Raw genomic sequence first — 14367 nt, forward strand, 5'->3', positions numbered from 1 at the left:
GCTAGGCTTTGTGTACAAGTTTGGACAATGAGGGCCAGCATGGTATTCCAAGCATGGAGGGTGCACACTGTAGCTAGGTCCCATCCTGTCACCATCTGCCATCCATCCATGAACACTTTCCAGCAGGGACCACTGGAGAGTGACCAGGAGCAGGAATTCTGATGATTTTTCCCCACCTCAAACCAAGAGATCGAGGTTAATGCTTTCCCCATCTCCCTGCCTCTTTACCTGGACACCCAACATGACAGCAGTTCTGTTTTTGTTTTAATAAAACCTGCACTCTGCCCCAAAAGTCTGAAAGTCTAAACTGCAAAGGTGTGTGCTCTAAGGAAACTTGAAGCACCTCCTACCCAAGATGCGGGCCTCCGTTCATCAAGTCAAACACTTGAGCCGGGTTCAGTAACTGCTTGAATCTCCTTAAGAACTTCACCCCCTGGTTATCTCCGCTCTTAGAGTTCACAAACACAAGAAGCGGACTGGTACATGATGGTGGGCACGTTGCTTTCCAAAACCCTGAAGAACAGCAGAAATTTGATTACAAAGTTTACTGAAATGATCACTCAATGAAAAAATGTGATGACTTTAGTAATTGCGTGACCACCTGTCAGCACAGATCCCTGTATCTCTTATATACAAACATATGAACTAGGAACAGGAGTAGGCCATTCAGCCCCTTGAACCTGCTCTGCCAATAAGATCATGGCTGATCTGATTGTGGCCTCAACTCCACTTACCTTCCTACCCTCTATACCCTTTGAGTTCCTTGCCAATCAAGAGTCGATCTAAATCAGCCTTAAAAATATTCAATAGCCCTGCCTCTACTGCTCTGTGGGAAGAGAATGCCACAGACTCATGACCCTCTGAGAGAAAAAATTTCTCCTAATTTCTGTCTTAAATGGGAGACCCCTTATTTTTAAACTGTGTCCCCTGGTTCTATTTTCACCCATGGTGAAACTATCTGTTTTTATATTTCTAGCTATCTTTCTCTCGTACTCAAATTTCTCTCCCCTCATTTTTTTTAGCCATTCTTTGCTGCTTTTTATGTTCTTCTAACCTGCTACTAATCTTCACGGAACTTTCTCTTTCAATTTGATACCATATTTAACTCAGTTAGCCACTGGTAATATGTCCTTCCCCTAGAGTCTTTCTTTTTCACAGGGATGTATCTTTGCTGAGTGTTACAGATATCTCCTTAAATATCTCTTTGCCACTGCATCTCTACTGATTTATCCTTTAACCTAATTTCCTAGTTCACTTTAGCCAGCTCTGTCTTCCTACCCTCTTAATTGCCCTTATATAAGTTCAAAATACTAGTCTTAGACTCACTCTTCTCTCTCTCAAACTGAATGCAAAATTCAATCATGTTATGATCACTACGACAAAAGGGTGCCTTTGCTAATGAGATCATTAATTAATCCTGCCTTGTTGCACATTACCAGGTTTAGAATGATCTGCTTTCTGGTTGGCTCTAGAACATGCTGCTCTGAGAAATTGTCCCAAAAATACTCTATGAACTCATCTTCCAGCTACCTTTGCCAATCTGATTCGCTCAATCTATGTTAGATTAAAATCATCCATGATTATCGCCATACCTTTCTCACAAGCATCCATTATTTCTTCCTGTATACTCCATCCTAGAGTGTGGTTACTGTTAGGGGACCTTTACACTATTTGACTTGTAAGTTTGGGCCATTGTTAGTTTTAATGGTTTAGATCCTACCACTAATAGAAAGGCAGCACTGGTATTAAGTATGCAGTTGGCCCTGTGGCAGAATCTTGTGCCTCCACGCATGAAGCTGGGTTGCTGCTGGGCTGAATTTGCTTTGGGCGGCTGCTCACAATCATTGACACCTTCCCACAGCTACTTAACAAACTCTTGATGGCCCTCTAACAGTCAATGGCAAACTCTCAGCACTACTCATATTCACTTACAGACTCCCTCAAACCTTTTCTTTACTACTCACAAATTTTCGCACTCTCCCAAACTCTTGCAAATCTTCTCAGAATCATTCACTTACAGTTCCCTCACTGCCACTCTCAAATTCTTTCAGCACCTCTCACAATTACTTGTCCTCTCAAAACTACTCACTCCACCCAAGCTCTCGCAAATCTGCTCACAATTACTGGCACTCACTCACAAACTACCTCACTCCCACTCACATCACAAGCTAACGTGCACTTACAAACTCTCCCACACTCATACCCTCTCACAACCAGGCTCCTTCACACTTACTCACAAACTTTCTCTTAGGCCATACACGCCAACCACTCCCATCCTCAGACCATACATCCCACCTGTTCCCAGTCTTGGGTCAAACATCTCACTCACTCCTAGCTTTAGAAAAAAACCTCAAGTCAAAAGTATCACTCATTTCCAGCCTTGGGTTAATTCCAATCTCCATGGCCCCATCAGTTTGATAGCACAGTAAATGCAGGCAAACTGCTCTTTGAACAACAAGTGAAACAAAGGTGTTGAACTCACCATCAGAGTCTATACTGTTGAGTGCAGTTGGAGGAATAACGGAAACTTTACACTGCCCCAGAGGGCATTTTATGGGAAGCATGTCTTTACAGGCTGTGTGCACCTGGAGGCAATGAATCAACAAATAAATTAGCACGCAATGATCCAACAGGAGGATCAATTGGATCAAAACTGAACATGAGAAGAGCAGAAAACAAAGTGATTTAGGAGTGACGGAAGAGATACTAAGATTTGTCTGTTCAAGGTTACTGCAGACTGTAGTCTCTGATACAGCTGGTTGCACTTGTGATGGGATATTGGATGCAAGGATGCATGCAATTCCCTTCAGTGAAGTTCTAATGAGAGCAGGATGGTGATCTAACTCAGTTACTCAGTATACCTGGACTATCCAGTTCAGCTACACCCAACTAAATATTGCCATGGTTTCAAATAAAATTACCTGGTTAAACTGCAGCAAATGGCACAGAATGGTATACACCATTCCTGTATTTCCATATATGGCATCCAATGAATAGCAATTAAGTTAATTTGTGCCTATGCAGGGTATAAACATTTTCAGTTGATCACAGCTGTATGCCTGCTTCCTGCTTCTACCTGGCACAGTTCCCTCTCAGCAAGAATGAACCCTGTTCAGGGTTCTGGTGCTGGTCTGATACTTAGCCCAGTAAAATGTGCGGCCAGATAATGGATACTCATAATACAGCTCTGTATCCCAACCCAGGTTGCCGTGTAAATAGGCCCCGAGCCATTTGCTATCCATGAAAGCTTGATGCTGAAATAGGGCGCATCAAAGGAATCCTGCAGGATAATGGCTACTTGATTGGATTATTTCGCGCTGTATATGACGCAAACTCATGAATGGGCCTAAGGTCATCACTTTCGGCCCCTAAAAGTGCCAGTTCACCTCCGATTTCCCAGGAAGGGCAAGGTATCTCAAAATTTGAGCAACAGGTAAGCTAGCTGCTTCATGTGGCTACTATGCAGTAGCAATGCGAGTGGTAATCGCCACTAACAGGATGCTGCCATCAAGCCAAAAACCTATCAGACAAATGAGTAATGTGGTATATGAATTTCACTGCCAGTGTGATGCTAGGTATGTAGGTTGTACGTCCCAAAGACTGGCGAATTGTATCAAAGAGCATGTCCCAGCCGCTGTTTGCAACGGGCAGGGTACAGACCGTACTCAACCAGTCTATGCCAGCGCGAGGACAGAGCGAGAGTTCCAGGGAGACTCGGGGCTGAAAGCAGCGTGAAGACGTCATGATTTAAAAAATGACACAGGGGAGGCAGCTGATTGATGAGTAGGGTCAGGTGAGTACTTCTACTACTACTTTTTCTACTAATTAAACTGCTGCAGTCCATTAGCTTAAATAAAAATAAGGTGAGGACATTGGGCTGTAGTGGGAGTGTTTGGAGTGGAATAAGGCTCCTAGCGTAATAGTATTCTTTAAAGAGAGTAACTAATGAGCTTAATCTAAAGGGAAGTCATGGCAGCAGAGCTCACACCCATGATATGCTCCTCCTGTGCTATATGTGAAGTCATGGACACTTCCAGTGTCCCTGGCAGCCATGTGTGCAGGAAGCATGTCCAGCTGCAGCTACTGGCTAACAGTATTTTGGAGCTGGAGCTGCAAGTGGATTCATCATGGAGCTTCTGCGATGCTGAGATTATCATGGACAGCACGTTCAGTGAGGTGGTCACACCGTAGATAAAGACTGAACAGGCAGAAAGGGGATGAATGACCACCAGGCAGAGTACAGGAATCTCCTGTGGCCGTCCCCCTCTCTAACAGATATACCATTTTGAATACTGTTGGGAGAGACAACTTCTCAGGGGAAAGCAGCAGGAGCCAAGTCCATGGCACCACGGGTGGCTCTGCTGCATGAGAGGGGAGGAAGAAGAGTGGCAGGGCTATAGTGATAGGGGATTCAATAGTAAGGGGAACAGGCAGGTGCTTCTGCGGCCACAAAAGAGACTCCAGGATTGTATGTGCCAGGGTCAAGGATGTCTGGGAGAAGCTGCAGGGCATTCTGAATGGGGAGGGTGAACAGTCAGTGGTCATGGTACATATTGGCACCAACGACACAGATTAAAAAAAAGGGATGGGGTCCTACAAGCTGAATATAGGGAGTTAGGATGTAAATTAATAAGTAGGGCGGCAAAGGTAGTAATCTTACAATTACCACCAGTGGTACGTGCTAGTGAGAGTAGAAGAGGATATATCAGATGAATATGTGGCTGAAGAAATGGTGTAGGAGGGAGGGATTCAGATTCCTGGGACATTGGGACCAGTTCTGGGGAAGGTGGGACCAGTACAAACAGGATGGGTTGCACCTGGGCAGGACCGGGACCAATCTCCTTGGGGGGGGGTGTTTGCTAGTGCGGTTGGGGAGGGTTTAAACTAGAATGGCTCGGGGATGGAACCTGAGCAGGGAGACAGAGGAGGGGAAAACAAGGGTAGAAACGAAAGACAGAAAAGTAAGAAGCAAAAGTAGAAGGTAGAAAAAACAAGGGCGATAAACAAATGGGGTCATAGCACAAATTGAAGCTAAGATGACTAACAAGGTTAAAAAGACATGTCTAAAGGCATTGTATCTTAATGTGCAGGGCATTTGCAATTAGGTAGATGAATTGACAACTCAAATAGATATAAACTGTTATGCTATAGTTGCAATTACGGAGACGTGGCCGCAGGGTGACCAAGTATGGGAACTGAACATCCAGGGGTATTCAATATTTAGGAAGGGCAGACAAATAGGGAAAGGAGGTGGGGTAACATAGTCAGTAAAGGAGGAAATCAATGCAATAGTGAGGAAGGATGTTGGCTCAGAAAATCATGATGTGAAATCTGTTTGAGTGGAGATAAGAAACACCAAGGGCAGAAGACGTTGGCGGGGGTTGTCTACTGGCCCCCAAACAGTAATGGAGATGTATGGGAAGGAATTAAGCAGGAAATTTGAGATGCATGCAACAAGGGTACAACTGTAATCATGGGTGACTTTAAGCTACATATAGATTGGACAAACTAAACTAGCAATAAAACTGTGGAGGACATAGTGTGTATATGATGGTTTTTAGACCAATAAGTTGAGGAACCAACTAGAGAGCAGGCTATCCTAGACTGGATATTGTGCAATGAGAAAGGATTAATTAACAATCTTGTTGTGTGGGGTCCCTTGGGGAAGAGCAACGATAAAATGATAAAATTGTTCATTAGGATGGAGAATGAAGAAGTTGAATCCGAAACTAGGGTCCTGAATCTAAATAAAGGGAACTACGAGGGTATGAGGCGCGAGTTGGCAATGATGGATTGGGGAACCTTATCAAAAGGGTTGACAGTGGAGAGGCAATGGCTAATATTTAAGGAACGTATGCATGAATTACAACAATTATTCATTCCTGTCTGGTGCAAAAATAAAACAGGAAAGGTGGCTCAACCATGGCTTACAAAAGAAATGAGGGATATTATAAGACCCAAAGAGGAGACATATAAAATTGCCAGAAAAAGCAGCAAGACTGAGGATTGGAAGCAGTTTAGAATTCAGCAAAAGTGGACACAAAGATTGATCAAGAAGGGGAAAATGGAGTATCAGAGTAAACTTGCAAGTAACATAAAAACTGACTACAAAAGCTTCTATAAATGTGTGAAGAGAAAAAGATTAGTGAAGATAAACGTAGGTCCCTTACAGTCAAAAATGGGGGAAATTATAATGGGGAACAAAGAAATGGCAGAAGAATTGGACACATATTTTGGTTCTGTCTTCACAAAAGAGGACACAAATAATTTCCCAGAAATGTTCGGGAACCAAGGGTCTAGTGAGAAGGAGAAATTGAAGAAAATCAGTATTAATAAAAAAATGGTGCTAGAGAAATTAATGGGGTTAAAGGCTGAAAAATCTCCAGGGCCTGATAATCTACATCCTAGAGTATTAAAGGAAGTGGCCCTGGAAATATTGGATGCATTGGTGGTCATCTTTCAAAATTCCATGGACTCTGGGGCAATTCCTACAGATTGGAGGGTGGCAAATGTAACCCGACTATTTAGAAAAGGAGGGAGAGGGAAAACAGAGAATTACAAGACCAGTTAGCCCAACATCAGTAGTGGGGAAAATGCTAGAGTCTATTATAAAAGACGTGGTAACAGAATACTTGGGAAGCACTAATGAGATTGGGCAAAGTCAGCATGGGTTTATGAAAGGGGAATCATGCTTAACTAACCTGCTGGAGTTTTTTGAAGACGTAACTAGTAGAATAGATATGGGAGAGCCAGTGGATGTGGTGTATTTGGATTTCAAGAAGGTTTTTGATAAGGTACCGCATAAGAGGCTATGGGCAAAATTAATGCACATGGGATTGGGGGTAATATACTGGCATGGATTGAGAATTGGTTGACAGGCTGGAAACAGAGAATGGAAATAAATGGGTCTTTTTCCGGGTGGCAGGCGGTGACTAGTGGTGTACTGCAGGGATCAGTGCTTGGGCCCCAGCTATTCACGATATATATGACTTGGATGAGGGAACCAAATGCAATATTTCCAAGTTTGCTGACGACACAAAACTGGGCAGGGTTGTGAGTTGTGAGGGGGATGCAAGGAGGCTTCAGGGCGATTTAGACAAGTTGTGTGTGGGGGCAAACACATGGCAGATGCATTATAACGTGGATAAATGTGAAGTTATACACTTTGGTATAGGAAACAGAAAGGTGGAGTATTATTTAAATGGTGATATGTTGGTAAATGTGGATGTACAAAGGGATCTTGGTGTCCTTGTGCATCAGTCGATGAAAGTAAATAGGCAGGTGCAGCAAGCAATTAGGAAGGCAAATGGTATGTTGGCCTTCATTGCGAGAGGATTTGAGTTCAGAAGTAAAGATGTCTTACTGCAGTTATACAGGGCCTTGGTGTGACCACGCCTGGAGTATTGCATGTAGTTTTTGTCTCCCTACCTAAGAAAGAATATACTTGGCATAGAGGGAGTGCAGCAAAGATTCACTAGGCTGATACCAGGGATGGCAGGACTGCCGTATGAGGAGAGGGTGGTTCGACTGGGCCTGTATTCACTAGAGGTTAGAAGAATGAGAGGGGATCTGATTGAAACGTATAAAATTCTAACAGGGCTAGACAAACTGGATGCAGGGAGGATGTTTCCCCCGTTTGGGGAGCCTAGAACCAGGGGTCACAGTCTCAGGATATGGGGCAGGCCATTTAAGACTGAGATGAGGAAAAATTTCTTCACTCAGAGGGTGGTCAACCTGTGGAATTCTCTACCACAGAAGGCTGTGGAGGCCAGGTCATTGAGTATATTCAAGACAGAAATTGATAAACGTTTGGCTATTAGGGGCATCAAGGGGTATGGAGAGAAAGCAGGAATATGGCATTGAGATTGAGGATCAGCCATGATCATACTGAATCGCGGAGAAGGCACGAAGGGCTGAATGGCCTACTCCTGCTCGTAGTTTCTACGTGCTTGCAAAACTCAAAACACAGTGTTCAACATTAGATGTGATTTTGCGATTGAGGATTATTTAGCAAATGTTGTCCAATATGCTAAGAATTACACTGAGATTGTCAGTCGGGCTCGGAGTGTGGCACATTTGCATGTACTGGAAGCTACATATATTAACACAGAGGGCCCTGTTCTTTGCAGACAGAAAGAACATGTACATACACTGAGCCTGTTTCAGCTAAACAAAATAACTAATAACCATTCGCTGACTCATTCCTCAGGGTGATGCCTTGACCAACAGGGTCAAGCTGCCTGATTTAAATTTCAAACAATGCTTGGCAGTTAACCATCAGTCACCATCAGTGGTGCATTTTCCATGGCAATGGCAGTTGCCAAACAAACAGCACTCTCTTTACATACAGTATAAATTGTTGTTTTCCCCCTTATATTGGTATTCTTGCAAGTGTCCTGATGAGTACAAGACAAAAAGACCATAAGACATAGGAGCAGAAATTAGGCCATTCGGCACAATGAGTCTGCTCTGCCATTCAATCATGGCTGATAAGTTTATCAAACCCGTTCTCCTGCCTTCTCCCCATAACCTTTGATCCCCTTACCAATCAAGAACCTATCTATCTCGGTCTTAAATACACTCAATGACCTGGCCTCCACAGCCTTCTGTGGCAATGAATTCCATAGATTCACCACTCACTGGCTAAAGAAGTTTCTCCTCATCTCTGTTCTAAAAGGTCTTCCCTTTACTCTGAGGCTGTGCCCTCGGGTCCTAGTCTCTCCTACTAATGGAAACATCTTCCCCACGTCCACTCTATTTAGGCCTTTCAGTATTCTGTAAGTTTCAATCAGATCCCCCCCTCGTCCTTCTAAACTCCATCGAGTATAGACCCAGAGTCCTCAAACATTCCTCATATGTTAAGCCTTTCATTCCTGGGATCATTCTTGTGAACCTCCTCTGGACCCTCTCCAGGGCCAGCACATCCTTCCTGAGATACGGGGCCCAAAATTGCTCACAATATTCAAAATGTGGTCTGACCAGAGCCTTATAAAGCCTCAGCAGCACATCCCTGCTTTTATATTCTAGTCCTCTCGAAATAAATGCCAACATTGCATTTGCCTTCCTAACTACCATGTCAACTTGCAAGTTAACCTTAAGAGAATCCTGAACTAGGACTCCCAAGTCCCTTTGCACTCCAGATTTCTGAATTCTCTCCCCATTTAGAAAATAGTCTATGCTTCTATTCTTCCTACCAAAGTGCATGACCTCACACTTCCCCATGTTGTATTCCATCTGCCACTTCTTTGCCCATTCTCCTAACCTGTTCAAATCCTTCTGCAGCCTCCCCGCCTCCTCAATACTACTTGTCCCTCCACCTATCTTTGTATCATCTGCAAACTTAGCCAGAATGCCTAAAAAAAAGCTTAAGGCATGTCTCTTTTTTCAGCAATACTCAGGAGACAGGTAGTCGGGTAGGAAGGGGGAGCAAGTGGTAAGGAGGGAGATACTGGTTGGGGAAGTCAGAGATCACAGAGGACATTGTAATAATGTTATAATTATGGGAACACAAAAGCATTGATTTTGCTGAAAGTGATGTGGAAAGTTTGAGAACTGATTTCTATCAAATTGGACAGACGGGAATGAAATTTTCACCGATTTAAAAGAGAATTTCATCCATACCTAGTTGTCAGGTTTAAGATATTTAAAGCTGCTTTGTACTCCAAATGGTGTAAGGGTGACAAATTAACAGAAAATCACCATTTACCACCATGATGTGTGGATCCTGTCCAGGTTAACAAAACAGTAAATATGCTTTGACCAGTCTCTACTCACCATTGCCTTACACCACAGGCAGCGCCAATCCTGCAAGCGGAGAACGCTGCCACATGTTTTGTCACAGACAGTACATTTTGCGCTGACAGGCAGGTTGCCTTCCAACCACTGGTGTGGCATTGAGACCTGAATGAGGGAAATAGAAGAGGATTATAGTGTAACATAGGCCCCAGTACAAACGGCAATGAGGCCAGCAGCAGAGAAGAAAGGACATCAAAGTATGACACTGGCACCAGCACAAGCCACAGGTAAGGAGCAATGAAAGATCCCATCAAAAGGGATGAGCAGAAGCCCTTGCAAAATAACCAGTACAAACCCAAGTAAAGAAACCACCGCAGGCCCCAGCGTAAGGAACCAGCACAGACCTCAGTCTAAGGGACCAGCACAGACCCCAGCCTCAGGGACCAGCACAGACCCCAGCCTCAGGGACCAGCACAGACCCCAGCCTCAGGGACCAGCACAGACCCCAGCCTCAGGGACCAGCACAGACCCCAGCCTCAGGGACCAGCACAGACCCCAGCCTCAGGGACTAGCACAGACCCCAGCCTCAGGGACCAGCACAGACCCCAGCCTCAGGGACCAGCACAGACCCCAGCCTCAGGGACCAGCACAGACCCCAGCCTCAGGGACCAGCACAGACCCCAGCCTCAGGGACCAGCACAGACCCCAGCCTCAGGGACCAGCCCAGACCCCAGCCTCAGGGACCAGCCCAGACCCCAGCCTCAGGGTCCAGCCCAGACCTCAACGTAAGGGTCCAGCACAGACCCCAGCCTCAGGGACCAGCACAGACCTCAGCCTCAGGGACCAGCACAGACCTCAGCCTCAGGGACCAGCACAGACCTCAGCCTCAGGGACCAGCACAGACCTCAGCCTCAGGGACCAGCACAGACCTCAGCCTCAGGGACCAGCACAGATCTCAGCCTCAGGGACCAGCACAGACCTCAGCCTCAGGGACCAGCACAGACCTCAGCCTCAGGGACCAGCACAGACCTCAGCCTCAGGGACCAGCACAGACCTCAGCCTCAGGGACCAGCACAGACCTCAGCCTCAGGGACCAGCACAGATGTCAATGCAAGGAATCAGCACAGACCCCAGCATAAGGATCCAGCACAGACCCCAGCATAAGGATCCAGCACAGACCCCAGCATAAGGATCCAGCACAGACCCCAGCATAAGGATCCAGCACAGACCCCAGTGTAAGTGACCAGCACAGACCCCAGCAGTGATTTCTCTGCTTCAACACTTGGTGGCTGATACCCAAATACAGCAATAAAAAAGGGCATTGCGAAAATATTTGCGAGATGCACTGTACATTGGTGAGCAACTGAGCTACCACTGGAGCAATAGATGAAACACATGATAATCCACAATTGTCAATATTGACATAGACTGCCTGCCAGCAAATTCAAAGTGAGCTGCACAGCACAAAAAAGGGAGTGCAGTGTTTTAAAAATGACATGTAGATTTCAGCAGTAATCCAGTCTTTGCAGGAAAGCATCAGTGCAGATAGGTATCAGCCTTGGTTCAATAGTAGCACTCTCACCTGCAAGTCAGAGACTTGTGGGTTCAAAGCTCATTCCAGAGAGTTAAGCATGTAACCTAGGCTAACACTTCTGTGATAAAACTGAGGAAATTCTACACTGTTAGAGGTGCCATTCTTTAAGTAAAATCTAGGAGTATCTGTTCATGAGCACATAAAAAAATCCAAAAGCAAAGAGGTGCAGGGGAATTCTTCTGCTGTCCTCGTCAATATTTATAGCTCAACCTCCATCACCAATAGTATTTATTCCATTTCTGTTTGTGGGACTTTGCTATGCACAAATTGCCCACGTTTATCTATATTATAACAGTGATTCTACTTCAAAGGAAATGTTCATCTCAGGTCAACTCAAAGTGCTTATGAAAGATATTAATTCTTCAAAATCAAACCAACCTCAGTAAATTGAAATAAAATGTGTTGCTTTACCAAGTTCTACCAATGGGTGGAGCTCCAACATTTAAAATACAAACAGGGTTTTCAAGGGAGAGCTCAGGTTCTGCAACACGATACCATCCATCTGTGCATTTGTCTTTTTCATCTGAAACTTTCAATTTTAAATGCTTCTACTTTAAGAAAAATAATCATCCACTCTGGTAACTGTACTAACTGCCCAGTGCTATATTCCTCTTAGTATTCACTCGCTGTCCAGTGCCATGTTCCCCCAGCACCCACTCGCTTCCCAGTGTCATATTTCCCGCGGTAACCACTCGGTGCTCAGCGCCACATTCCGCTGTTAACCACTCAGTGCCATGTTTTCCCTAGTTATTACACATTGCCCGAGGCCATGTTCCCCTGCTAACCACTCATTGCTCAATGTCATGAGTTCCTGATGGAATGATTTTACACAACTTCCTGAATTCAACTCTCACCAGTCTAGCTCCAGCTGCAAAAGGAGGCTAACTCGCTGCATCAACATATCAAACGTGATGAATTCCATTTTAAGAGCAGTGGCTGATTGCCAAGCTTTAACCAGCACTTGCTCTGCTTTCAATTTATCAGCATTCGCTTGTCCCTCCATTTACAACATACCCCATCTTCATCTTCAATTATATCTTTGGCAATTGAGGCCAGCGTTGTCCACTTGCAGTTGTTGGTGGCTCTCACAGCACAGCGTTTGTGAGCTTTGAATTTACACACTGTGAACCAGAAAGGAGAGGACATATGAGAGTCTTCAACAACTATTGTGCAGTAAAGTGTTTTATTTGCGGGGGAGTGGGGATGAGGATGGATAGAGGGATGCCACCACAGGCTAAAAGTAAATCCACAAATCCTAGCTAGGCAACATCTGCTGATCGTTTTCTTTTAGGGCTCCCAAGGTGGGCCCCATAACGGCCAGATTGTACATCACCTTATTACTGTGTCAGGAATTCCCACACCCTTCCCCACCTCCAAAGCATGAATGGCTGTCACTGAGGCAAGGCAAAGGCTATGCCTCCAAACAAGGTTATCCCTACAAACAAAGCTATCTGAAATTGCCATGCTAGGTTGGGAGCTACCTAGCTTGCAGCCTTTGTGCCACTAGGGCCTAGATTTTCTTTATTAGGGCTACTTGTAAGGAGAATTTCTAACCATTGGGATCCCTTACGAAGTGAAAGTCTCACCTATCATGGCCTCCTATATGATCAGAACTCTTTAAAGAGGCAGCCTTATTATCCATACCCTTTACTGACACATATTGTTGCACTATTACAATTCCATTATTTGGATTCCTTTACACAAAGAGGTGAACAGTTAGAAACTCGTTTTGGGGCAGTCGCATTATCAGGAACCCTTGTAGTGGGAGATTCACTAATCAAGCTATTTTAAATGCCCTTTTAAGTTCTGTTGATTCTGTTTTTTCCTCATACTTATTCCTTGTTTAGGTATCAAAGTTGATTACATAATCCAACAAGCTACACTGAGTCAGTATGGCCACACAACTGGGCAATGGTTAACAAGGTAGTCACTGACCCATACTTAATGTGGGGATTACACACGATATTAACTAAAATGTCTCATACTATTCAGCTGTTCAAATCCTGCCAACCCAAAGTCAGATTTGGCAGTAAATAAACCGACCGGAACATTCAGCAAAAATAAGGACAAGAGTAAACAAAGGAAGAATGTGAAAATGAAAGACATTCTTTAAAGTTTATTTTAAAAGGCTCCTGATTCCAGAGAAACAGGAAGAATCCATCACTGCCTATGAGGAAGAATCTATTCAGTGTTCTTTACAAAAACAGGCCATCCCTCGTGAAGAAGAATCTGCCCAGTGCTCTCTAAATCAATAGACCATTGATACTATGCCACACGCATCTCACAGTCTTTGTTTATAATGGTAATCTTAATGCGGAACACTTCCTATAATGTTCAGGTGGGACGCTGTGGGAAAGGAGGGAGCTTGGTGTGCAGTAACAGGACATGTAAAATGAAGAGTAAATTCTCTGCAGAAAACTATCGTGACTGGCTGTGAGAGGGACAGGTAAGAAAGGATAAAGTGAGAAACCATTTCCATCTTTGATCCTTACCTTCACAGGACAATCCATGAGACGTGACCCCAGACAGGGCTTCTCGGCACACATTGCAGTATGTTGGCCGCGCGTGTGAGCAGGCGTACCAGTTGTGCATCCCTGAGAAATGATCCATGCTGTACTGGGTCGACTGCTCAGAGAAAAACAGAATTAAGAGGTATAAGAAATATTTAACAGATACTGTCAAAGAGAATGTACCACCTGCCAGTCACCCTACTGGATCCAAATCATGACGAATAGATTCCAGAATTTCATGGATTGGGTGGGAGGAGCTGGCAAAGTGTAGAAGATGTGCTCATCTGTACATCGACATGCATGGAACAGTCATGACACATCATGATAGCTCTTCATTCAGTGTCAGGTCAGTGATTTTTTTTAATTCCCATGCCTGGTTGGGATTCTGCCCTAATTAGTGCTTTACCTGGTGTCTGACACTACATTTGTGATACCTGAGTGAAAACAGACAAATAGTCTCAGTTACCATTTTGTTTTTACTCTAATGCTGTGCATAAGGTCACATAGTAGAATAAATCCGATATGAGT

General features: G+C 44.5%; 1 protein-coding gene across 7 annotated transcripts in view; it reads right to left on the reverse strand.

Annotated features, from left to right (window-relative positions):
* dgkd (diacylglycerol kinase delta) overlaps nucleotides 1–14367 on the reverse strand; it is a 125147-nt gene that overhangs the window by 38448 nt on the left and 72332 nt on the right. For all 7 annotated transcript variants that reach the window (XM_078563576.1, XM_078563575.1, XM_078563578.1 and 4 more), the window contains 5 exons: nucleotides 13822–13954; nucleotides 12344–12450; nucleotides 9775–9900; nucleotides 2483–2585; nucleotides 351–513 (listed from right to left, as the gene is read on the reverse strand). In XM_078563576.1, the coding sequence (XP_078419702.1) occupies nucleotides 351–513; nucleotides 2483–2585; nucleotides 9775–9900; nucleotides 12344–12450; nucleotides 13822–13954 (632 nt within the window). The remainder of the gene's footprint in view (nucleotides 1–350; nucleotides 514–2482; nucleotides 2586–9774; nucleotides 9901–12343; nucleotides 12451–13821; nucleotides 13955–14367) is intronic.

Source organism: Cetorhinus maximus, chromosome 19 (assembly GCF_964194155.1).
Source record: "Cetorhinus maximus chromosome 19, sCetMax3.hap1.1, whole genome shotgun sequence".
Lineage (NCBI taxonomy): Eukaryota > Metazoa > Chordata > Chondrichthyes > Lamniformes > Cetorhinidae > Cetorhinus > Cetorhinus maximus.